Consider the following 25,142-nt stretch of genomic DNA (forward strand, 5'->3'; position numbering starts at 1 on the left):
ACTAAACAAAAAACCAAAACAAAACAAAGATGGTTAAAGCAGCCCTTCTGAAATGACCTGGTTTTCTGTTCTTTTTCACCTTCCCAAACGCAGTGGAATTCATTTCCAACACAGACCTCCAGAGTTTTCCTTGCCTCTTGCTCCTTCCCATAAACCTGGATATAGATTTCCCTACCAAGAGAGCAAAGAATCAAAACAGGACATCCTGTCCAATTTAATATATGCTGGTTTGGGAGCCGGATAACTGGAAGATCACTAAAAAGTTGAGGCGGGGTCAGGTCCTGTGGACGAAATTCGTTGTTACAGGCACCAAATCTTGTTTTCCTTCTGCATGCTCATCCTCACCAGTTCAGGCAGCCAAAGAGAAACCTTCATATTTTCCTTCCTGCTCTAAGGGAGTGGCTGAAAATGGCTGCAAGAGAGACCAGACACAATAGGCGCCTAAAGACTAGGGATAAGCTCTCCTCTTATGATATAGGAGGATATGTTGACATCATTCCTCACCTGACGATGGAGGGGAGAATTCTGGGTATCCTAAAATGAGATTACCAGAGGAATTACGGGCCTGATGGAATCACTTTCAAAAAGAATGATTTGCTAAAGAGAAACTGAAACGTGTGTGGGAGTGTGTCTGGGTGTGTGTCTCCTCCTGCAAAATGAAATCCCCTTCTCCTGGAATAGATTCCAACAAGGCTTTAGGCTTACTAGATAAGAGAGAACAAAATCATTCATCCACCATCATTCACTCTTCACCTCCACCCCCAAAACCATCTATCTTCCAAGCCGCTCTGGTGAGCGACGGAGGGCCGCTATTTCACCCACCCAAGGGAAACTACCGTTACTGATACCTCACCTTCAGAACCTCCTGGAAGAATTCAAGAGATATTTCACCCACCACCTTATCAGAGAGTGACAGTCAAAGGATTTGTTGGGCCAAGTTAAGGGAAGAGGCTCGTCTCCAAGCTGGGATGGGATGCTCACTTTCTCGGCAACTTCCTTTGGGCCTGAATTGAGGTATTGGGCCTGGATTCAATCTCCTCTTTTCGGCTTACATGTGAGGGAGGCAAATGAGCCAGACAGGGCATTAGGTAATAGAAGAATCTTTATTTGGTCAGTTCTTTGGGAAAGACAGGCTCACAGTGAATTGCAGATCCAGTTGGAGTCCCTGAAGCTGCCCTGAGCATAGTTCACCTCTTTCCCTCCACTTCAAGAGGGCCTGGCCACCTCTAGTCCTTTCGGATTTCTTGCTCTTCATGAAGAGATGAGGAAGGGAAAGGAGGGCAGCCTGAGAATACCAGGAAGGATGCCATTGCTTGCTTCTGGCTTTGAAGGCCTCTGCCCAGATGCTCCGTGATTGTTTGGTTGGGAAGGTCTGGTCTAGCTCACTGTGGTTTCCACTCCAAGTCTTCCGTCTTGCTCCATGGGGACCAGATGGAATGTGAGAAGAAAGGGAACCTCTTCCCTTCATCTGGGCTCCTACTGCAGAGTCTCCCTACAGACTCACTGGGCCATCGGCAGGGCAATCTCCGCATTTCTGCCTATCGAAACCTTCCTACGGTGGCCAAGTTACACTCCGGACTCCTCTTGTCTCGAAGGACTCCTAGTAGGCTTCTGGGGGGCTGAACTCGGTCTGGCAGCCGGAGGCCCGAGGAGTCTGGAGAGAGTCTGAGAGAGTCCAACGGGCCTGGGGCTGGTGGCTGGAGGCTTCGAAGGGCTACGGATGACTTTGGAGAGCGTGGAGGATTCTGTCGTCACGGCGTTGGGCGGAGAACGACCCTTGGGGGCTGGATGGGCTTCCAAGGGTCCTGGCGTTGTGGAAGGCGGAAGGGAAGTCCCCGATACACCGGGCAGTGCCTGAGGAGCCTCTGGAGAAGAGGGAGGTAGAAAGGAAGCCCCTGGTCCTGAGGGAGTCGAAGAAACCTCCGGAGAGGCCGGCGGGGGTTGGGAGGCCCCGCAAACCCGGCTAGGTAAATGAACGGTCTCTGACACCAAGGGAGGCGTCTGCGGACCGCCTGGCGCCAGCGGAGGCGGGAGCGAATCGGCCGACATGGCAGGGAGAAAAGTCGCCAGGTTGGACAGGTTCCTTCTCAACAGGAGCTGGAGCAGCGGAAGCCCTGGGCCAGGCCTGGTGGTTGGGTGTGCTCTGAGGCTACAATTGCCGAAGCCTAACGGGGACCCAGACGTCTCTCGTGAGCTCTGTGCTGCTCCTCCTAATGCCGCACCTTTCACGGGAGAGGGATCGGGGACTCTTTCCACGGCGACCAGGAAATCTTCCGTTCGGGAAGAAAGAACAGAGACGGCATCATCACTAACAACTTTAGCTCAACTGGGCCACAGAGAGAAACTCTGCTACTAGAACCCGAGGTCTCGGGCTCTGGTCTCGGCCTAGCCATTTCATTCATTCATTCAATCGTATTTATTGAGCGCTTACTGTGTGCAGAGCACTGTATTAAGTGCTTGGAGGCACAAATCGGCAACATATAGAGACAGTCCCTACCCAACAATGGGCTCACAGTCTAGAAGGGGGAGACAGATAACAAAACAAAACAAGTAAACAGGTGTCAACAGCATCAGAATAAATAGAATTATAGCTATATGCACATCATTAGTAAAATAAATAGAGTAATAAATATGCATAAATAGACACAAGTGCTGTGGGGAGGGGAAGGGGGTAGGGTGGGGGGGACGATGGAGAGGGGAGGAGGAGGAGGAGAGGAAAAAGGGGGGCTCAGTTTGGGAAGGCCTCCTGGAGGAGGTGAGTTCTCAGTAGAGCTTTGAAGGGAGGAAGAGAGCTAGTTTGGCAAATATGTGGAGGGAGGGCATTCCGGGCCAGGGGGAGGACGTGGGCCAGGGGTCGATGGCGGGACGGGCGAGAACGAGGCCCAGTGAGGAGGTTAGTGGTGGCAGAGGAGCGGAGGGTGCGGGCTGGACTGGAGAAGGATAGAAGGGAGGTGAGGTAGGAGGGGGCGAGGGGGTGGACAGCCTTGAAGCCAAGAGTGAGGAGTTTTTGCTTCATGTGAAGGTTGAAAGGCCACCAATTTGCCTGCTGTGTGAGCTCAGGCAAGTTACTTTACTTCTCTGAGCCTGTTCTCTCATCAGCAAAATCAGGATTCAATACCTGTTCTCCCACCCACTTAAACTTTGAGCTCCATGTTGAACAGGGACAGGGTCCCGTATAATTATCCCGTATCCACCCGGGGGCCGAGCACGGTGCTTGGCATAAATCAACCAGCCAATCAATCAATGGTATTTATCGAATGTTTATCATGCGCAGAGCACTGTACTAAGATCTGGAGACCTCCATAAATACCAACGCCATCATCGTCGTCATAACTTTCATCAGCATCATTGTTATTATTAGGAAAGAAGGGGAGAGCGGAAGGGAAAGTGAGGCGGAAGAACGAGAGGTTTGTACCTTGGCACGTGAAGCAGCAGTCTCCAGCGGGCAGCAAGGAGTCAGTGCAGGCCTGCTGGCAGGTGATCTTTCTACAGCTTACTTCCCCGAGCTGGGGAAGGGCAGAAAGGACTTTGCAAGACCCTGAAAATGATTCTTTTGCCCAGAGAACCCCCTCCCACCTCCAGAGATTAGCCCAGTCCGAGTTGGATTGGAAGTCAGATATTTTCCCACCGCCTCTCTTAAAGGTAAAAATAGCAGAGAGGCGGTGTCACTTTAAGGTCTAAATTAATAAATACGTATTATTATCATTTATAAATAGAATGATAAGTAATACCTGATAAATAAATAGAATGATAAGTAATAACTGATAAATAAACCTGGATTGGGGGCGGGCGGTGTGGCAATTACACCAAGAGGGACAGAGGAGGAAAGAAGTGTGTATAGGTGGAATTGGGAAGACTGTGAGCCCGTTGTTGGGCAGGGATTGTCTCTATTTGTTGCTGAATTGTGTTTTCCAAGTGCTTAGTACGGTGCTCTGCGCACAGTAAGGGCACAATAAATACGATTGATTGAATGAATGAAGGTGATAGTCGGTAAGATGATGGAGGCGGGAAAAGGCTAGGTGGGGAATAAGGACCTGTCCCTCTCAGAGGGAGAAATGGGTTATCCTCCTAGCTACATTAGAGGGCAAGAAGTAGCTGTCTCTTCTGTCCCCGGTCCAGCCCACCTGACAAGTGCAGTGAGTACAAGGGTTATCCTCCAAAACGAACGTCTGCCCATTCATCACCTTCCTTCCTTCATAGTTGCAGTCTGTAGAAGGGAGATAAACCAGGGGAGCTTTGCACATGGTAAGCGCTTAACAAATGCCATTATTATTATTATTATTATTATTATTATTATTATTATTATTATTATTATTATTATAAAAGCCCGACAGTCACTTCAAAAGGGCCCTCCCACCCCAGTTCTGCCTATGACAAGTCTCACCTCTGCATATCGGACAGCATTCTCCCTCAGGATGGAATGGATAGGTACAAGTGATAGGGCAGTCCACCGGCGAGCAGGCCACCGAGCCCAACTGCGGATCACAGGAAACACATGGGGACTTCCTAAGATGCTGGTGGATACGGGTTTTGGCACCTGTCTCCATGTTTTGTTTTGTCGTCCGTCTCCCCCTTCTAGACTGCGAGCCCGTTGATGGGTAGGGACCATCTCTAGATGTTGCCTACTTGGACTTCCCAAGCGCTTAGTCCAGTGCTCTGCACACAGTAAGCGCTCAATAAATAGGATTGAATACGGAGGGCAGGCAGCATCCTGTCTCCTCGGCTCTCAGACCCAAGCCAAGGCAGGTCGGGGCACAGGATTAGAAAGGAAATTCACACCAGGGAAAAACCCACCACCTCCATCATCATCATCATCATCATCAATCGTATTTATTGAGCGCTTACTATGTGCAGAGTACTGTGCTAAGCGCTTGGGAAGTACAAATTGGCAACATATAGAGACAGTCCCTACCCAACAGTGGGCTCACAGTCTAAAAGGGGGAGAGTGGCTGGTTCCCACCTCCAGCCACTGGGAACCAGCTTGCTTGTCCCATAACTCATCCCTTGATAATAATAATGATGGTATTTGTTAAGCACTTACTATGTGCCAAACACTCTTGTGGATAGAGCACAAGCCTGAGAGTCAGAAGGACCTGGGTTCTAATCCTGGTTCCACCACTCGTCTGCTGTGGGACCGTGGGCAAATCACTTCACTTCTCTGTGCCTTAGTCACCTCATCTGTAAAATGGGGATTAAGACTGTGAGCCCCACGGGGGACATACCAGGCAGATACAGCTTAGACAGGGGTCCATCACTGATGGGAAGGTTTCATTGTTGTAGAAGATTCTCCCCGTGTACGTGCATCCTACCAGGAGGGAGAGAAAGGTTTCACAACAGTTCTGATTCTCTTGCATAACCTTCTGGGTTTCCAAATAAAATCCTTTGAGGTCAAGGACCAAATTTGCTTCCAAACACATAAACAGCGTGGCTCAGTGGAAAGAACCCGGGCTTTGGAGTCAAATCCCGGCTCTGCTGATTGTCAGCTGTGTGACTTTGGGCAAGTCACTTGACTTCTCTGGGCCTCAGTTACCTCATCTGTAAAATAGGGATTAAAAATGTGAGCCCCCCCCCGTGGGACAACCTGATCACCTTGTAACCTCCCCAGCACTTAGAACAGTGCTTTGCACATAGTAAGCGCTTAATAAATACCATCATTATTATTATTATTATATGCCCTCAAGTCTTTGAGAAAGACAGTAAAAGTGTTACTGGTAATCGGATGGAGATTCTGATTTCACATTCGACATGGTATTTTGTCGAGCACTTACTATGTGTCGAGCGATGTGCTAAGCACCTTGATTGATACAAGAGACTCAGGTCGGACACAGTCCGTGTCCCGCAGAAGACACAGTCTTAATCCCCATTTTACAGATGAGGAAACTGAGGAGCAGAGAAGTTGTGACCTGCCCAAAGTCACACAGCAAGTAGGCAATTGACATAGTTGGGATTAGAACGGAGATCCTCTGACTCCCAAGCCCATGGTCTAACCACTAGACCATGCTGCTCATATGTCTTGTTATGATGGAGCAGGTCAATGAAGTGTAGAAAAGAAAAGCAGCATGGCCTAATGGTTAGAGCCCAGGCCTGGGAATCAGAAGGACCTAAATTCTAATTCTGACTCTGCTTCTTGTCACTCATTCATTCGTTCATTCATTCGTAGATATTGAGTGCTTCTGTGTGCAGAGCACTGTACTGAGCACTTAGGAGAGTACAATGCAACAAAAAACAGACACATCCTCTGCCCACAATGAGCTTACAGCCTGAAGGGGGAAGATTGCTGTGTAACCTTGCGCAAGTAGCTTAACTTCTCTGTGCCTCAGTCACCTCATCTGCAAAACGGGGAATAAGACTGTGAGTCTTCTGCAGGACACAGACTGTGTCTGACCTGATTGGCTTGTAATAATAATAATAATAATGATGGCATTTATTGAGCGCTTACTAGGTGCAAAGCACTGTTCTAAGGCGCTGGGAAGGTTACAAGGTGATCAGGTTGTCCCACGTGGGGCTCACAGTCTCAATCCCCATTTTACGGATGAGGGAACTGAGGCACAGAGAAGTGAAGTGACTTGCCCAAAGTCACACAGCTGACAATTGGCGGAGCCGGGGTTTGAACCCATGACCTCTGAATCCAAAGCCCGGGCTCTTCTCCACTGAGCCACGCTGCTTGTATCGTCCCCAGTGCTTAGTACAGTGCCTGGCACATAGTAAACACTGGAGAAATACCATAAAAAGAAAAGAAAAATCCAGTGAAATAGTTTCCCGCTCCAGTCCTCCACCTCCCCATCGTTAGATAAAAGCTATCTTCTTCCCTCCTAAAGCAGCTGACGCCGGAGAGGAAGCTAGCTCGAGAGAAGCAGTTTTTGATTACCTTTGCCCAGCAACCTGTGAAATTTCCATGCATCATCATCATCAATCATATTTATTGAGCGCTTACTATGTGCAGAGCACTGTACTAAGCACTTGGGAAGTACAAATTGGCAACATATAGAGACAGTCCCTACCCAACAGTGGGCTATGCCTCAGATTATAAACCCCTGAGGCCTGGGACCCTGTCTACCAATTCCACTGTGCTATGTTCTCCGCAGACATTCAGTACAGGGCTCTGCCCTTAATAAGTACTTAGTAAATAGCACTGATTGATTGTTCGATCTGTGTCTACCAACTGTATTATCCTTTCCCAATCAGTATAGCGTCTACACACCCTGCGTATTTATTTATTTATTTTATTTGTACATGTTCATTCTATTTATTTTATTTTAATATATTTTGTTTTGTTCTCTGTCTTCCCCTTCTAGACTGTTGGGTAGGGACCGTCTCTCTATGTTGCCAACTTGTACTTCCCAAGTGCTTAGTACAGTGCTCTGCACACAGTAAGCGCTCAGTAAATACGATTGAATGAATGAATGAATGAAATTCATACCACTGACTGAATAGTGTACTCACCCAAGCACTTAGTACAGTGGTCTGCACACAGTGAGTACTCAATAACTATGCTAAGCGCTTGGTACAGTGCTCTGCACATAGTAAGCGCTCAATAAATACGATTGATGATGATGATATGGTGTTCACAATCTAAGAGGTATGTTTGGTTTTGTTCTCTGTCTCCCCCTTTTAGACTGTAAGCCCACTGTTGGGTAGGGACTGTCTCTATATGTTGCCAATTTGTACTTCCCAAGCGCTTAGTACAGTGCTCTGCACATAGTAAGCGCTCAATAAATGCGATTGATGATGATGATGATGATTGATTGACTGATTAGGATGAGGGCAGCACTGAAGCTCAGGAGCTGGCTGCCTCAGTGCTTTTCCCAAACCACCAGGCCGATGCCTAAATGGCCCCCAGAGGTTCCTCTTCTCCCTCCACATTACTGAGAGCATTTATTGAGCACCGGATAGAGAGACCATCTGGCCGCTCAAATGGTACGTGAGCCAGGGTATTCCTCGTTTGGCAAGGTGAAGACACAATCTCGCACTACCTCCCCACTGCTACACTGATTGGGAGGGGTTGGGGGGTTCTGGGGGGGAAGGAGGGGTCCTAGAATGGTCCGTGCTGAACCCCCCGGATGACTACCTGCAGAGCAGTCTGGGCAGCACTGTCCCGGAATCCGAATTGGATGAGGGCACGTCTCCACACAGTCGGTCCTCTTGCAGCTCACTGAGGCATCTGCCTGAAAGAGAGAGGCACTTCCCAGAAAACCATGGGAGGCCCAGGGAGTCTGTCCAGCCTCCTCTGTGCACTTCCATGGCCATGTGACACCTTCCCCTCGGCCCCGGTGCCCATGCGGCGTCTCACTCATAATAATAATAATAATGATGGTATTTGTTAAGCGCTTACTACGTGCAAAGCGCTGTTCTAAATGCTGGGGAAGGTACAAGGTGATCAGGTTGTCCCATGCAGGGCTCACAGCCTTAATCCCCATTTTACAGATGAGGTAGCTGAGGCACAGAGGAGTTAAGTGACTTGCCCAAAGTCACGCAGCTGACAAGTGGCAGAGCCGGGATTTGAACCCATGACCTCGGACTCCAAAGCCCAGGCTCTTTCCATTGAGCCACGCTGCTTCTCGTGTCCTCATGTCCTCCCGCTCATGTCCTCCCACCCGGTCATCCACACCCCGTCCTGGCTGGGGAGTCCCCTTGGCTCCACCTTCCCCCCACCTCCCTCCCGCACTTTTTTCTTGTTTAGCCCCATTTCACCCCGGTTGCCCTGATCCTTCTCGGACACACAGTTCCCTTTCAGTCCTCACCCGCCACAGCGCAATGGACATACTGATAATAATAACAATAATAATGGTATTTGTTAAGCGCTTACTAAGCACTGGGGAAGATACTAGGTAATCAGTTTGGGGTTCATAGTCTTAATCCCCATTTTCCAGATAAGGCAACTGAGGCACAGAGAAGTTCAGTGGCTTGACCGAGGTCACACAGCAGACAAGAGGCGGAGCTGGGATTAGAACCCGCATCCTCTCTCTCCCAAATCCATGCTCTTGTCACTAAGCCACGCTGCTTCTCAGGAGATGAGAACCAGGGGTCCGCTCCCTTCCTAGGTCTCCTCCTTCACCAGGTCCCAGCCCTCCCTGGCTTTGTATCGAGACTGGGAGCCCGTTGAGGGCAGGGAATGCGTCTGTTTATTGTCTGTTGTACTCTCCCAAGCGCTTAGCACAGTGCTCTGCACACAGTGAGTGCTCAATAAATACGATTGAATGCAGGGAAGCAGCGTGGCTCAGTGGAAAGAGCCCGGGCTTTGGAGTCAGGGGTCATGGGTTCAAATCCCGTCTCTGCCAACTGTCAGCTGTGTGACTTTGAGCAAGTCAGTTCACTTCTCTGTGCCCCAGTTCCCTCATCTGTAAAATGGGGATGAAGACTGTGAGCCCCATGTGGGACAACCTGATCACCTTGTATCCCCCCAGTGCTTAGAACAGTGCTTTGCACATAGTAAGTGCTTAACAAATACCATCATTATGAATGAATGAATGAAAGGGGGTCCCAAGCAGCCAGGGCTGACAAGGAACCTCCTGGCAGGACTGAGGCAAATTTAGGCCAAGGGAAAAATAATAATAATAATGGCATTTATTAAGCACTTACTATGTGCAAAGCGCTGTTCTAAATGCTGTGGAGGTTACAATAATAATAGCATTTATTAAGCGCTTACTATGATTACAAGATGATCAGGTGGTTCCACGGGGGGCTCACAGTCAATCCTCATTTTACAGATGAGGGAACTGAGGCACAGAGAAGTTAAGTGACTTGCCCAAAGTCACCCAGCTGACAGTTGGCGAAGCCAGGACTTGAACCCATGACCTCTGACTCCAAAGCCCGTGCTCTTTCCACTGAGCCACCAGAGTAGGGTCAGTGACCCACCCAAGGCTGGCCCAGGGTGGTAGGAAAGCAGAGGGGCCTACAGGGCCAGAGTCGGGGGGAAGGGGAATCACTTCCAAGGTCTGTGGGGAGAGGAGGAGGATGGAGAGAGGGGATGGGGGCGACAGGGTGGGAAAAAGCATCATGCATTTGTCCGTCACTAAGCCAAAAGTGCCACGCTGTAGGGCATCCTTTCCAACTCTACATCGCCGGAAGAAGAGCAGGTAAAGGCAGTGAGGTAGAGCAGGTTGTCATTCACCTGGCAGATGCATAACTCACAGGGATCACCGGGGGACCAGATCTGTCCGATTGGAAACTCAATCCCATTGTCGTCAAGGGAGCAACCTAAACCGGCAGAAAAAATAAAAAAATGAAAGGCCCCACGGGGCGAGGTACTTTAGAGCCCGAGAGTGGGCTCTGGAGAGAAAAAACTTTTCTCTAAGACTTAAAGAGAAAAAACTTTTTCTCTAAGAGAAAAAACGACAAGATTCTGTGGAAAGACCACAAGCTTGGGAGTCATTCATTCATTCATTCAATCGTATTTTTTGAGCGCTTACTGTGTGCAGAGCACTGGACTAAGCGCTTGGGAAGTACAAGTTGGCAACATATAGAGACGGTCCCTACCCAACAGCGGGCTCACAGTCTAGAAGGGGGTGACAGACAACAAAGCAAAACATATTAACAAAATAAAATAAATAGAATAAATATGTACAAGTAAAATAAATAGAGTAATAAATATGTACAAACATATATACATAGTGACTTGAATATAGATAGCACACCCCTCTAAATGTTTCTCACAACCAAAAATTTGGTAACCCAGTTTTCTGGACATGCATATGCTAGGTATCTAAGCATGGGGACTTTCCTTTTTTCAGAGCAGTAGTTGCCCAAAATCAATCAATTAATCAATGGTATTTATAATAATAAGAATGGCATGTATTAAGTGGTTACTATGCGCCGAGCACTGTTATAAGCGCTTGGGAGGTTACAAGGTGATCAGGTTGTCCCACATGGGGCTCACAGTCCCAATATCCATTTTACAGATGAGGTAACTGAGGCCCAGAGAAGTGAAGTGACTTGTCCAAAGTCACACAGCTGACAAGTGGCGGAGCTGGGATTTGAACCCATGACCTCTGTCTCCAAAGCCCGGGCTTTTTCCACTGAGTCACGCTGTCAGAGGACCAGGGCTCTAATCCTGGCTCTGCTGTGTGACCTTGGGCCTTCTCTGAGCCTCCATTTCCTCCTCTGTAAAATGGGAATTCAATACCTTTTTGTTTTTATCAGTGGAATTTGGTAAGCACTCACTATGTCCCAGCCACTGAACTAAGTGCTGGGGGTAGATAGAAGATAATCAGGTTGGACATAGATCCTGCCCCACGTGGGGCTTGCATTACTATCATTATTATTATGATTGTATTATCTGTTAAGTGCTCCCTATGTGTCAAGCACTGTACTAATAATATAATAATAATATAATATAATATAATATAATATAATTAATATAATATAATATTATATTATAATATAATACAATATAATGTAATATACTATAATATAGAATATAAAATAATATAATGTAATATAACAATATAATATAATATAAATAACATAATATAATATAGTATAATATAATATAATATAATAATATAATATAATATAATATATGGTATAATATAATGTAATAATATAATATAGTATGACATAATATATAATATAATATAATATTATTAATATGATGTATTATATTATATAATATTATATAATATAATAATATAATATAATATGATATGATAATTTTGGTATTTATTAAGTGCTTACTATGTGCAAAGCACTGTTCTAAGTGCTAGGGAGGTTACAAGGTGATCAGGTTGTCCCACGTGAGGCTCACAGTCTTAATCCCCATTTTACAGATGAGGGAACTGAGGCACAGTAAAGTGAAGTGACTTGCCCAAAGTCACACAGCTGACAATTGGTGGAGCCGGGAGATGAACCTGTGACCTCTGACTCCAAAGCCCGGGCTCTTTCCACGGAGCCACGCTGCTTCTCAGGCACAAGATAATCAGGTCCCACTTGGGGCTCACAGCCTAAGTGGGAGGGAGAACAGAGATTGAATCCCCATTTTGCAGATGAGGGAACTGAGACACACAGAAGTGACTTGCCCAAGGTCACCCAGCAGACAAGGGGCAGACACAGCAGACATTGCCCATCCGCCAAGCTTGCTCTCTTCCTCCCTTCAAGGCCCTACTGAGAGCTCACCTCCTCCAGGAGGCCTTCCCACACTCAGCCCCTTCCTTCCTCTCCCCCTCGTCCCCCTCTCCATCCCCCCATCTTACCTCTTTCCCTTCCCCACAGCACCTGCATATATGTATATATGTTTGTACATATTTATTACTCTATTTATTTATTTATTTTACTTGTACATATCTATTCTATTTATTTGATTTTGTTAGTATGTTTGGTTTTGTTCTCTGTCTCCCCCTTCTAGACTGTGAGCCCACTGTCGGGTAGGGACTGTCTCTATATGTTGCCAGCTTGTACTTCCCAAGTGCTTAGTACAGTGCTCTGCACACAGTAAGCGCTCAATAAATACAATTGATTGATTGATTGATTGATTTCCTCCAAGAGGACTTCCCCAATTAAGCCCTCTTTTCCCCCCTGCTCGCTCTCCCTTCTGTGTCGCCCATGCTCTTGGATCTGTGGCCTCTGGGCATTTGATATTCACCCCACCCTCAACCCCACAGCATTTATGTACATACCTTTAAATTATAGATTATAAATTACTTATTTATTCACATTAATATGTCTCCCCTTTCAGACTGTAAGCTCATTAGGGCAGGGGAGGTGCCCACGAATTCTGTTGTATTAATAATAATAATAATAATAATGGCATTTATTAATCGCTTACTATGTGCAAAGCACTGTTCTAAGCACTAGGGAGGTTATAAGGTGATCAGGTTGTCCCAGAGGGGGCTCACAGTTTTCATCCCCATTTTACAGATGAGGTAACTGAGGCACAGAGAAGTTAAGTGGCTTGCCCAAAGTCACACAGCTGACAATAGGCAGAGCTGGGATTTGAACCCATGACCTCTGACTCCAAAGCCCGGGCTCTTTCCACTGAGCCACGCTGTATTGTACACCCCCAAGTATTTAGTACAGTACAGAAGCAGCATGGCTCAGTGGAAAGAGCCCGGGCTTTGGAGCCAGAGGTCATGGGTTCTAATCCTGGCTCCGCCACTTGTCTGCTGTGTGACTTTGGGCAAGTCACTTCACTTCTCTAAGCCTCAGTGACCTCATCTGTAAAATGGGGATGAAGACTGTGAGCCCCGTGTGGGGCAACCCGATCACCTTGTATTCCCCTCCCACCCAAGCACTTAGAACAGTGCTTCACACATAGTAAGCGTTTAACAAGTGCCATTATTATTATTATTATCATTATTATTATTAGCACTCTGCACATAGGAAGTGCTCAATAATTACCATTGATTGATTGAACCAGCTGGCTTCCATGGACTACACACGCTACACACCCCCACAGCACTTTTTAAAATCTCTTTAATTCATTTTAATGTCTGTCTTCCCTCTAGACTGTAAGCTCCTCGTGGGCAGGAAACATGTCTATCAACCCATAGCTCTTGGGACAGTGCTCTGCACACAGCAAGCACTCAATGTTGATAGCAGGTCACTTAAGAGAAGCAGCATGGCTCAGTGGAAAGAGCACGGTCTTTGGAGTCGGAGGTCATGGGTTCAAATCCCGGCTCTGCCAATTGTCAGCTGTGTGACTTTGGGCAAGTCACTTCACTTCTCTGGGCCTCAGTTACCTCATCTGTAAAATGGAGACAGTGAGCCCCCCCCATGGGACCACCTGGTCACCTTGTAACCTCCCCGGCGCTTACAACAGTGCTTTGTACATAGTAAGCGCTTAATAAATGCCATTATTATTATTATTATTAAACCAATGGGAAAAAGGGACAGCTTTTTTTTTCAACTTGTCACTCTCAGAGAGGGAGTTATTGTGAAGAGATTCTCCACAGGCCCATGTCGATAGCACACACCCAACCTGTCCTCAATCTTAGTTCTGTCGCATCTTGTACTTCCCAAGCGCTTAGTACAGTGCTCTGCACACAGTAAGCGCTCAATAAATACGATTGATTGATCTTGCCGTTAGGCTGAAAAAGAGCCCTGGAAGCACGGGGAGATGGAGGCCATTCCGATCTCTGGGGAGAGTGGGAAGGATGACCTTTGAATCTTTTCCATCTGGCCTTGCAGGTGACCTTTGGAGTCCTGTGAATGATTTTGGTTGGCTCCTGTTATTGATGATGGTGATGATGATGATGATGGCATTTAATAAATGCCTTAATAAATAAATAATTTTATTTATAATAAATAATAAAATATAAAAAATAATAAATAAAAGCGCTTAATAAATGCCATCGTCATCATCATCACCATCAATCGTATTTATTGAGCGCTTACTGTGTGCAGAGCACTGTACTAAGCGCTTGGGAAGTACAAGTTGGCAACATATAGAGACAGTCCCTACCCAACAGTGGGCTCACAGTCTAAAAGTGCTTTGCTTCCTATGTGCAAAGCACTGTTCTAAGCGCTGGGGAGGTTACAAGGTGATCAGGTTGTCCCACGGGGGACTCACGGTCTTCATCCCCATTTTAGAGATGAGGGAACTGAGGCCCAGAGGAGTGAAGTGACTTGCCCAAAGTCACATAGCTGACAGTTGGCGGAGCCGGGATTTGAACCCCTGACCTCGGACTCCAAAGCCCGGGCTCTTTCCGCTGAGCCACGCTGCTTCTGGGCTAGCCAGTTCATGTTATTCTGGGCTAGCCAGTACCTTTGATGATGATGGCATTTATTAAGCGCTTACTATGTGCAGAGCACTGTTCTAAGTGCTGTGTGGGGGGGGGGATACAAGGTGATCAGGTTGTCCCACATGGGGCTCACGGTCTTAATCCCCATTTTCCAGATGAGGGAACTGAGGCCCAGAGAAGTGCAGTGACCTGCCCAAAGTCACCCAGCTGACAAGTGGCGGAGCCGGGATTAGAACCCATGACCTCTGACTCCCAAACCCGGGCTCTTTCCACTGAACCATGCTGCTAATAACATCTTCTTAAATAATAACATAATACATGGTAATAATATAATAATTTATAGCACCTTCTAGACTGTGAGCCCACTGGTGGGTAGGGACCGTCGCTATGTGTTGCCGACTTGTACTTCCCAAGCGCTTAGTCCAGTGCTCTGCACACAGTAAGCGCTCAATAAATACGATTGATTGATTATAGCCCGGTAAACGCTACTGAACTCAAGCTCTCACGTCCCTCCACAGAGCAGAGGACTTGGGGACTTTCTGCCGGGCAGCTGGAGGTGGTCTCTGCGCCCCGATTCAACAGGGATCCGCACACCATCATCATCAATCGTATTTATTGAGCGCTTACTATGTGCAGAGCACCGTCTCCTCCGCCATTGTTCTCACCTGTCACGGACGGAGGTTCTCGACAGGTGAAGCAACACTGGCCAGGGCCCAACACCCACTGCTCCCGGGGACATTCCAGCTCCGGGCAGGGAGTGAAGGAACATTCCACCTCGCCATTCTGGAAGGGGCCAAAAAACGAGAGCAGGGTTAGATGGACCCATCCCGGCAGCCACGCAGACGGCTATGTGGGGGAAGATGGAGAAGTTATCCAAGAACCCTATCTCCCTCCCATTCCTCTTCTTCAACCGAGGCCATTACTATGAGGTGAGGAAAGGGACGAGAGACACTTCAATCGCTCTTAGATCAGTCGGTCTGGGAGCCAAATCCAGGAGCCAGTGCTCAGAAAAGGACCCTTAGCCACTCCACAAAGACCCATAGAAGCCATAAGAAGCGACATGGCTTAGTGGCTAGAGCCCAGGCCTGCCCTCCCTCCTCCCATCCGCCAAGCTAGCTCTCTTCCTCCCTTCAAAGTCCTACTGAGAGCTCACCTCCTCCAGGAGGCCTTCCCACACTGAGCCCCCTCCTCCCCCTCCCCATCCCCCCGGCCTTACCTCCTTCCCCTCCCCACAGCACCTGTATATATGTATATATGTTTTTATGTATTTATTACTCTATTTATTTTACTTGTACATATTTATTCTATTTATTTTGTTAATATGTTTTGTTTTGTTCTCTGTCTCCCCCTTCTAGACTGTGAGCCCACTGTTGGGTAGGGACTGTCTCTATATGTTGCCGACTTGTACTTCCCAAGCACTTAGTACAGTGCTCTGCACACAGTAAGTGCTCAATAAACACGACTGAATGAATGAATGAATGGGAGTCAGAAGGACCTGGGTTCTAATCCAGGCTCTGCCACATGTCTGCTGGGTGACCTTGGGCAGGTCACTTAACTTGTCTGGGCCTCATTTACCTCATGTGTAAAATGGGGATAATAATAATAATGGCATTTATTGAGTGCTTACTATGTGCAAAGCACTGTTCTAAGCGCTGGGGAGGTTACAAGGTGATCAGGTTGTCCCACATGGGGCTCCCAGTCTTCATCCCCATTTTACAGGTGAGGGAACTGAGGCACAGAGAAGTTAAGTGACTTACCCAAAGTCACACAGCTGACAAGTGGGGGATCTGGGATTTGAACCCATGACCTCTGACTCCAAAGCTCATGCTCTTTCCACTGAGCCACGCTGCTTCAAACTGATAAGAGTGTGAGCTCCATATGGGACAGGGATTGTGTCCAACCTGATTAACTTGCATTTACCCCAGAACTTAGAACAGTGCTTCGAGTAGGGCTTGGCACAAATACCATCATCATTATTATTATCGTTACTTGACACATAGTAAGCACTTAAAAGTACCATAATTATTACTCCCAGAAACTCTCACTAAAAGACCACTAGTGGAAAGAGCACAGGGCTGGGAATCAGGAGACCTGCGTTCAAATCCCAGCTCTGCCGCTTGCCTGCTGCCTCAGTTTCCTCACTGGTAAAAAGGGGGTTTAAATTCCTGTTCTCCCTCCCCCTTAGACCTTGAGCCCCACGCGGAACAGGGACTGTACTCATTCATTCATTCAATCGTATTTATTGAGTGCTTACTGTGTGCAGAGCCCTGTACTAAGCGCTTGGGAAGTACAAGTTGGCAACATAGAGAGACGGTCCCTACCCAACAGCGGGCTCATGGTCTAGAAGGGGGAGACAGACAACAAAACAAAACATATTAACAAAATAAAATAAATAGAATAAATACGTACAAGTAAAATAGAGTAATAAATATGTACAAACATATACTTGCATCTGTTTTGACTGAATCTACCTCATCACTTGGTACGATGTTTGGCACGTAGGTAAGTGCATTACAAATAGCCCGGTTACTATAATATTATAATAATCATGATTATTATCAGTTAAGTTTCAGGAATAGATTCTGATACCCCAATTTAAGAACTATAAAATGGAGGGTGTGAAGGTCTGAGTGAACGGGGAGCTCGCCTTTGTGACTAAATCATCTTGGTCTCTCTGGTCGCCCAACTAACGCTACTCTTTTGCTGGCCAGGGTCCTTTCAATGTTAATGCGGTGACTGAGTTCCCGACCCCATCTTTAGGAAAACCCGGTTCCCCGGAAAAGGGGGTGCAGGGTAAATGTATCCGCTACCCGACACGTGCAGGTGGTACATCCATCTCCATCTCCGGTGAATTTAGCTCCGTGGGCGTAGGTCTGGCCGTGAAAGTAGCATTTTGCTGCAAAACATGAAGAGAGAATCCAGGTTCAGCCCTCGACTGGAACAAAAGAGAGGTGAGCTAATATCAGCCAGCCAGTGACGGTGCCTAGGAATTATCTCCGTTTCTATTCCTATTTCTTCTATTCTATTTCTATCTCCTTTTGTTCAGAAGGGTCCCAGAGGCCTTCCCGTTCACTCATTCATTCATCCAGTGCAGCGTGGCTCAGTGGAAAGAGCCCGGGTTTGGGAGTCAGAGGTCATGGGTTCTAATCCCGGCTCCACCACTTGTCAGCTGTGTGACTTTGGGCAAGTCACTTTACTTCTCTGTGCCTCAGTTCCCTCATCTGGAAAATGGGGATTAAGACTGTCGACCCCTGGCCCACGTCATCCCCCTGGCCTGGAATGCCCTCCCTCCGCACATCCGCCAAGCTAGCTCTCTTCCTCCCTTCAAAGCCCTACTGAGAGCTCACCTCCTCCAGGAGGCCTTCCCTGACTGAGCCCCCTCCTTCCTCTCCCCATCCCCTCTGCCTTACCTCCTTCCCCTCCCAACAGCACACGTATATATGTATATATGTTTGTACGTATTTATTACTCTATTTATTTATTTATTTTATTTGTACATATTTATTTTATTTATTTTATTTTGTTAATATGTTTTGTTTTGTTCTCTGTCTCCCCCTTCTAGACTGTGAGCCCACTGTTGGGTAGGGACCATCTCTATATGTTGCCAACTTGTACTTCCCAAGCGCTTAGTACAGTGCTATGCACACAGTAAGTGCTCAATAAATACGATTGAATGACTGAATGAATGACAACCTGATCATCTTGTGTGTGTCCTCCAGCGTTTAGAACAGGGCTTTGCACATAGTGAGCGCTTAACAAATACCATCATTATTATTATTATTCTGTGAGTGGCTTCTGTGTGCAAAGCCCTGTCCTAAGCCTGGGTACGGCAAAGGATAAATTAGATGCAGTTTGAAAAGTTGCAGCACTAAAATGAAGATAGACGTATCTGGGATAATCAATCAATCAATCAATCAATCGTATTTATTGAGTGCTTACTTTGTGCAGAGCACTCTACTTACTTTGTGCAGAGCACTGTACTAAACGCTTGGGAAGTACTAAGTGCTTGGGATAGACCAGACAGCCACTAAACCGTATATTCTTCCATGTCAATTCATGTTTTTTAGTTTTGTTTTGTCTTTTTTATGCTATTTGTTAAGTACTTACTATATGTCAAGCACTGCTCTAAGCACCGGGGTCGATAGAAGTTAATTAGGTTGGACACAGTCTCCATCCCACATGGGGCTCAGAGTCTAAGTAGGAGGGAGAAAGGAGGCACAGAGAAGTTAAGTGACTTGCCCAAGGTCACACAGAAAGCAATTGGCAGACCAGGAGAACCTGTCCTCCCTCCTATTTAAACTGTGAGCCATGAACCCCATGTTGGGCAGGGACTTTGTCCAACTGAATTAACCTGTAGATGTGCCACTGCGAAGAAGAAGAAGAAGGAGGAGGAGGAGGAGGAGGAGGAGAAAATAGAAAGAAGAAAGAAGAAAAATGGAGAAGAAAGGAGAAGAAAAAGGAGAAAGAAGAAAAGAAGAATTAGAACAAGAAGAAAAACAAGAACAGAACTTGTCTTCCCACCTAAACCCTGTCCTCCCTGTGATTATCCCATCATTGTAGACAGCACCACCTTCCTTCCTGTCTCACGGCCCCGTACCCTTGGCATTACCTTCTATCCCTCTCATTCAACCCACATATTCAATCTGTCAATAAATCCTCACGGTTCAACCTTCACATCATCACTAAAATGTGCCCTTTCCTCTCCATCCAAACAGCTACTACGCTAATCCAAATGCTTACCCTAGCCTTTGATTACTGAATCGGCCACCTTGCTGACCCCCCTAACTTCTGTTTCTCCCCACTCCAGTCCACACTACACTCTGCTGCTCGGATCATTTTTCTATAGAAATGTTCGGTCCATGTTTCCCCACTCCTCAAAAACCTCCAGTGGTTTCCCATCCACCTCTCCATCAAATAGACACTCCTCACCATCGGCTTTAAAGCACTCTATCACCTTGTCCCCTCCTACCTCACCTCTCTACTCTCCTATTCCAACCCAGCCCGCATACTTCGCTCCTCTAATGGCAGTCTACTCACTCTATCTTGATCTCACCTATCTCACAATCAACTTCTAACCCACATTCTATCTCTGGCCCGGGACACCAGACCCTTCCCCCTTCATAGTTGGCAGACAGTGGCTCTCCCCACCTTCAAAGCCTTATCGAAGGAACATCTCCTCCAAGAGGCCTTCCCTAACTAAGCCCTAATTCCCTCGTTTCTCACTCCCTTCTGCATCTCCCTGACTTGCTCCCTTTATTCACCGCCCCTGTCCCCAGCCCCACCACACTTATGTACATAACAGTAATTTATGTATATACATATATATATATATATATATATATATATATATATATATGTACAGAACAACAGAATTAGCAGGCACGTTCCCTGCCCATAATAAACTTACAGTCTAGAGGACGAGACAGACATCTAGATAGATAGATAGATAGATAGATATAGGTAGATAGATAGATAGATAGATAGATAGATATAGATTGATGTCTGTCTCGCCCTCTAGACTGTAAGTTCATATATATTGATGTCTGTCTTGCCCTCTAGACTCTAATTTCATTATGGGCAGGGAACGTGACTGCTAATTCTGTTGTTCTGTACTCTTCCAAACACTTAGTACAGTGCTCTGCACAAAGTAAGCACTCGATAAATACCACGTCACCCCTGTCATTGCAAGAAAAGTCTTCCTGGCCCACTCCCTTGTTTCCTTCAGACCTCACTCAAATAATACCCTGTTTCATGAAGCCCTAAAGCAATATTTCTCCCTAGATTCAGCTCTCTCTTCTAGATTGTGAGCCCCTTCTGGACTGTGAGCCCCTTCTAGACTGTGAGCCCGCTGTTGGGTAGGGACAGTCTCTATATGTTGCCAACTTGTACTTCCCAAGCGCTTAGTACAGTGCTCTGCACACAGTAAGCGCTCAATAAATACGATTGAATGAATGAATAAAGGGCACCACCTAGATCAGGGAAAATCAAATATCAAATCATTTGTCATTCAGCTGTGAGATTTTTCTCCCTTTCTTCTTTTCATAGCTTGCTCATTTGATTTGCTCTCCTGCAAATTTCACCTCCCACTTATTACCTTCAGTGTGGCCTAATAATAATAATAATAATGGCATTTATTAAGCACTATGTGCAAAACACTGTTCTAAGCGCTGGGGAGGTTACAAGGTGATAACGTCAAGAACACAAGCCTGGGAGCCAGAGGACCTGGGTTCTAGTCCCGGCTCCGCCACTTGGTTGTTATATGACCCTGGTCAAGTCACTTAACTTCTCTGCACCTCAGTTTCCTTGCCTGTAAAATTGGGACTAAGACAGTAAGCTCCCTGTGGGACAGGGACTGTGTCCAACCTGATATCTTGTATCTACAACAGCGCTTAATACAGTGCCTGGCACATAGTAAGCACTTAACAAATACAAGTAAATAAAATAAAATTATTATGCTGTAAGAAGAGAGGAAACTCAGGTCAAACGTTCAAGAGGGCACTATTTAGATGTTTAAGGGTGTTTGGGGCATTAAAACCTTTGGTGGGATTACTGGATGAATCCAAGGAGAACCCTAAAATCCAGACTCAGTCACATAATTTATTTCTGTCCATCCAACACCAGTGTGATCCTGTATCATTTCCAGTGGCCCTGATTGCTGACGGATCAGCCAATCAATTAATCAATGTTATCTATTGAGCATTTACTGCATGCGGAGCACTGTACTACATGGTTGGAAGAGCCCAGTCCAATAGAGTTGGTAGACACATTCCCTGCCCACAGTGAGCTGACAATCTAGAGGGCGTCTACTGGAGTCAGTCTGTCAATCAGTCAGTCAGTCATATTTATTCATTCATTCATTCAATCATATTTATTGAGCGCTAACTGTGTGCAGAGCACTGTACTAAGCGCTTGGGAAGTACAAGTTGGCAACCTATAGACACGGCCCCTACCCAACAATGGGCTCACAGTCTAGAAGGGGGAGGCAGGCAACAAAACAAAACATGTTTTGAACATTTATTGAACACTTACTGTGTGCAGAGCACTGTGCTAAGCACTTGGGAGGGTACAGTATAAGAAAATAACTGACACGCTCCCTACCCACAATTAGCTTATAGTTTAGATTCTAGAGTCTTCCATGGGAAGTGGTCCTGAGACTCAGGGCCTGAGGACCTGGGCAGAGGAAACGATCGGAGTTTTGGTGCTTACATTTGTTCATTCATTCAATCGTATTTATTGAGCGCTTACTGTGTGCAGAGCACTGGAAAGTACAAATCAGCCTAGAGACAATCCCTGTCCACAACAGGCTCAGAGTCTAGAAGGGGGCAGACAGGCATCAAAATAAATAAGCAGACATCAATAGCATCAATATCAATAAATAGAATTATAGACATATACATATCATTAATTTAAATAAATACACCTGTATATATGTTTGTACAGATTTATTACTCTATTTTAATTGTACCTATTTACTATTCTATTTACCGTGTTAATGATGTGCATCTAACTTTATTTCTATTTATTCTGATGACTTGACACCGGTCCACATGTTTTGTCTTGTTGTCTGTCTCCCCCTTCTAGACTGTGAGCCCGTTGTAGGGTAGGGACTGTTTCTAGATGTTGCCAACTTGTCCTTCCCAAGCGCTTAGTCCAGTGCTCTGCGCACAGTAAGCGCTCAATAAATACGATTGAATGAATGAATGAATGAATTATAAATATGTACAGATGTACGCAAGTGCTGTAGGGGAGGGAAGGGGGGTCACATCACTTGTGCTCCCCCATCCCTGCCCGTCGTGTTCCCGCTGGGTCACGGGGTGAGACAGATAAGTAGACTGTGAGCCCCCTTCTAGACTGTGAGCCCACTGTTGGGTAGGGACCATCTCTATATGTTGCCAACTTGTACTTCCCAAGCGCTTAGTACAGTGCTCTGCACACAGTAAGCGCTCAATAAATATGATTGATTGATTGATTGAAGGCAGGGGTGCAGCCTGCTGTGAAGCAGGGTCTCGTGGTTCCCAGAGCAGAGCCCTCTCCTCTGGCCCAACCGCTGAACCGGCCACTAATTAAAACATTATGGAATGACGGAGCTGGAAAGGATCTCGAGAAAGAAGTCTGGACACAAACAGCCCAACAAGAGTGATTACTCCCCCTTTCCCTGGAAAATGTCACCCAATGATGGCACAAGTCCTATCTTGCCTAAAATGTAAACATCCCAAGCCTCTCTAGCCCAAGGCGTTATTGTCCCTATTGCTGCTGAAATAATGGCAGAGATCAGATCAAGACACGGCCAAATCAAGCGCAATTCAAGCAGTTTTTAGGGAGGTCTTTGGGGGGTCCTTTCCTCCCCCTGGCCCGGAATGCCCTCCCTCCGCACATCCGCCAAGCTAGCTCTCTTCCTCCCTTCAAAGCCCTACTGAGAGCTCACCTCCTCCAAGAGGCCTTCCCACACTGAGCCCCCTTTTTCCTCTCCTCCTCCTCATCCCCCCCGCCCTACCTCCTTCCCCTCCCCACATCACCTGTACATATAACAATAATAATGATGGCATTTATTAAGCGCTTACTCTGTGCAAAGCACTATTCTAAGCACTGGGGAGGTTACAAAATGATCAGGATGTCCCACGGGGGGCTCACAGTCTTAATCCCCATTTTACAGATGAGGGAACTGAAGCCCAGAGAAGTTAAGTGACTTGCCCAAAGTCACTCAGCTGACAATTGGCGGAGCCAGGATTTGAACCCTGTTTGTACAGATTTATTACTCTGTTTATTTTACTTGTACATATTTACTATTCTATTTATTTTATTAATGATGTGCATCTAGCTTTAATCATATTTGTTCTGTCAACTTGACACCTGTCCACATGTTTCGTTTTGTTGTCCCCCTTCTAGACTGTGAGCCCGTTGTTGGGTAGGGACCGTCTCTAGATGTTGCCGACTTGTCCTTCCCAAGTGCTTAGTCCAGTGCTCTGCACACAGTAAGCGCTCAATAAATATGATTGAATGAATGAATGAATGATAGTTGCTAAGCACCGACTATGCGTCAGGCACTGGGTTAGATACGAGCTAATCGGGTTGGACACCATCTCTGTCCCACAGAGGGCTCACAGTCTTTACCCTCATTTTTCAAATGAGGTAGGGACCGTTTCTATATGTTGCCAACTTGTACTTCCCAAGTGCTTAGTACAGTGCTCTGCACACAGTAAGCGCTCAATAAATACGATTGAATGAATGAATAGAGAATTCAAGTGGCTTGCCCAGGGTCACACAGCAGACAAGTGGCAGAGCTGGGATTAGAACTCGGGTCCTCGGACTTTCTTGCCCGTGCTGGGAATGCAACCACTTCATTGGAATGGGGCCCTGTATTTGTTAAGCACTTACTATGTGCCAAACACTGTTCTAAGCACTGGGCTAGATACAAGTGAATTAGGTTGGACACAGTCCCTGTCCCGCATGGGGCTCACAGTCCAGAGAAGAAGGGGAACAGCAGAACTGAGGCACAGAGAAGTTAAGGGATTCATTCGATCCTATTTATTGAGCGCTTACTGTGTGCAGAGCATTGTTCTAGACACTTGGGAAAGTGCAATACAACAATAAACAGTGCCATTCCCTGCCCACAATAATAATAATAAATAATGATGGCATTTGGTAAGTGCTTACTATGTGCAGAGCACTGTTCTAAGCGCTGGGGGGGGATACAAGGTGATCAAGTTGTCCCACGTGGGGCTCACAGTCTTAATCCCCATTTTGCAGATGAGGTCACTGAGGCTCGGAGAAGTTAAGTGACTTTAAGTGAAGTTAAGACTGTGAGCCTCATGTGGGACAACCTGATTACCTTGCCCAGTGCTTAGAACAGTGCTTGGCACATAGTGAGAGCTTAACAAATACCATTATTATTATTATTATTATTATTATTATTATTATTATTATTATTATTATTATTATTATTATTAAAGCTGCCAGAGTCACCCTCTGGGGAAAAAATGTAGCAGTAGGATTCAGAGACACAGCCCCCCCATTCTGGGTTTCTGGGCCATACAGACCTAGTTACAGTAAGCTAGAAATGATGATGATGATGATGATGATGATGATGGCATTTATTATGCACTTATTATGTGCAAAACACTGTTCCAAGTGCTGGGGAGGTTATGAGGTGATCAGATCATCCCAAGGGGGGCCCTGCCCTCCTTCACCGACCGTCCTTTCCTTGCCCACCTCCTTTACCCCAAACCCAGCAAATCTGAAACAAACCAAAGACTCACCCGGAACACAGGAGCAGCAATCCGACTGTGGAGGGGCCAGGCAAGGACCAGGGGGACATTCGGGGGTGATGCACGACACATTTCCTGACTGGAGAGCGGAGGAAGAGAAGGAAATGGATTACAAATGAAGAAGGAAGCCCCACTCATGTACCAGAGAATCTTCTGAGGCTCTGAGCAGGGGTCTTAATTCGTATTCCCTCCTGCGACTTCA

General features: G+C 46.5%; 1 protein-coding gene across 1 annotated transcript in view; it reads right to left on the bottom strand.

The window, feature by feature from the left end:
- Positions 1-1,084: 1,084 nt before the first annotated feature.
- VWCE (von Willebrand factor C and EGF domains) overlaps positions 1,085-25,142 on the bottom strand; it is a gene marked incomplete at its 5' end in the record, with an annotated part of 48,496 nt that continues 24,438 nt past the window's right edge. The window contains 10 exons of the mRNA XM_038764389.1: positions 1,085-2,270; positions 3,416-3,506; positions 4,125-4,207; positions 4,385-4,475; positions 5,223-5,305; positions 8,069-8,165; positions 10,112-10,197; positions 15,341-15,458; positions 17,486-17,571; positions 24,932-25,019. Coding sequence (XP_038620317.1) covers positions 1,567-2,270; positions 3,416-3,506; positions 4,125-4,207; positions 4,385-4,475; positions 5,223-5,305; positions 8,069-8,165; positions 10,112-10,197; positions 15,341-15,458; positions 17,486-17,571; positions 24,932-25,019 — 1,527 coding nt within the window. The remainder of the gene's footprint in view (positions 2,271-3,415; positions 3,507-4,124; positions 4,208-4,384; positions 4,476-5,222; positions 5,306-8,068; positions 8,166-10,111; positions 10,198-15,340; positions 15,459-17,485; positions 17,572-24,931; positions 25,020-25,142) is intronic.

Source organism: Tachyglossus aculeatus, chromosome 22 (genome assembly GCF_015852505.1).
Source record: "Tachyglossus aculeatus isolate mTacAcu1 chromosome 22, mTacAcu1.pri, whole genome shotgun sequence".
In the NCBI taxonomy this organism is placed as follows: domain Eukaryota; kingdom Metazoa; phylum Chordata; class Mammalia; order Monotremata; family Tachyglossidae; genus Tachyglossus; species Tachyglossus aculeatus.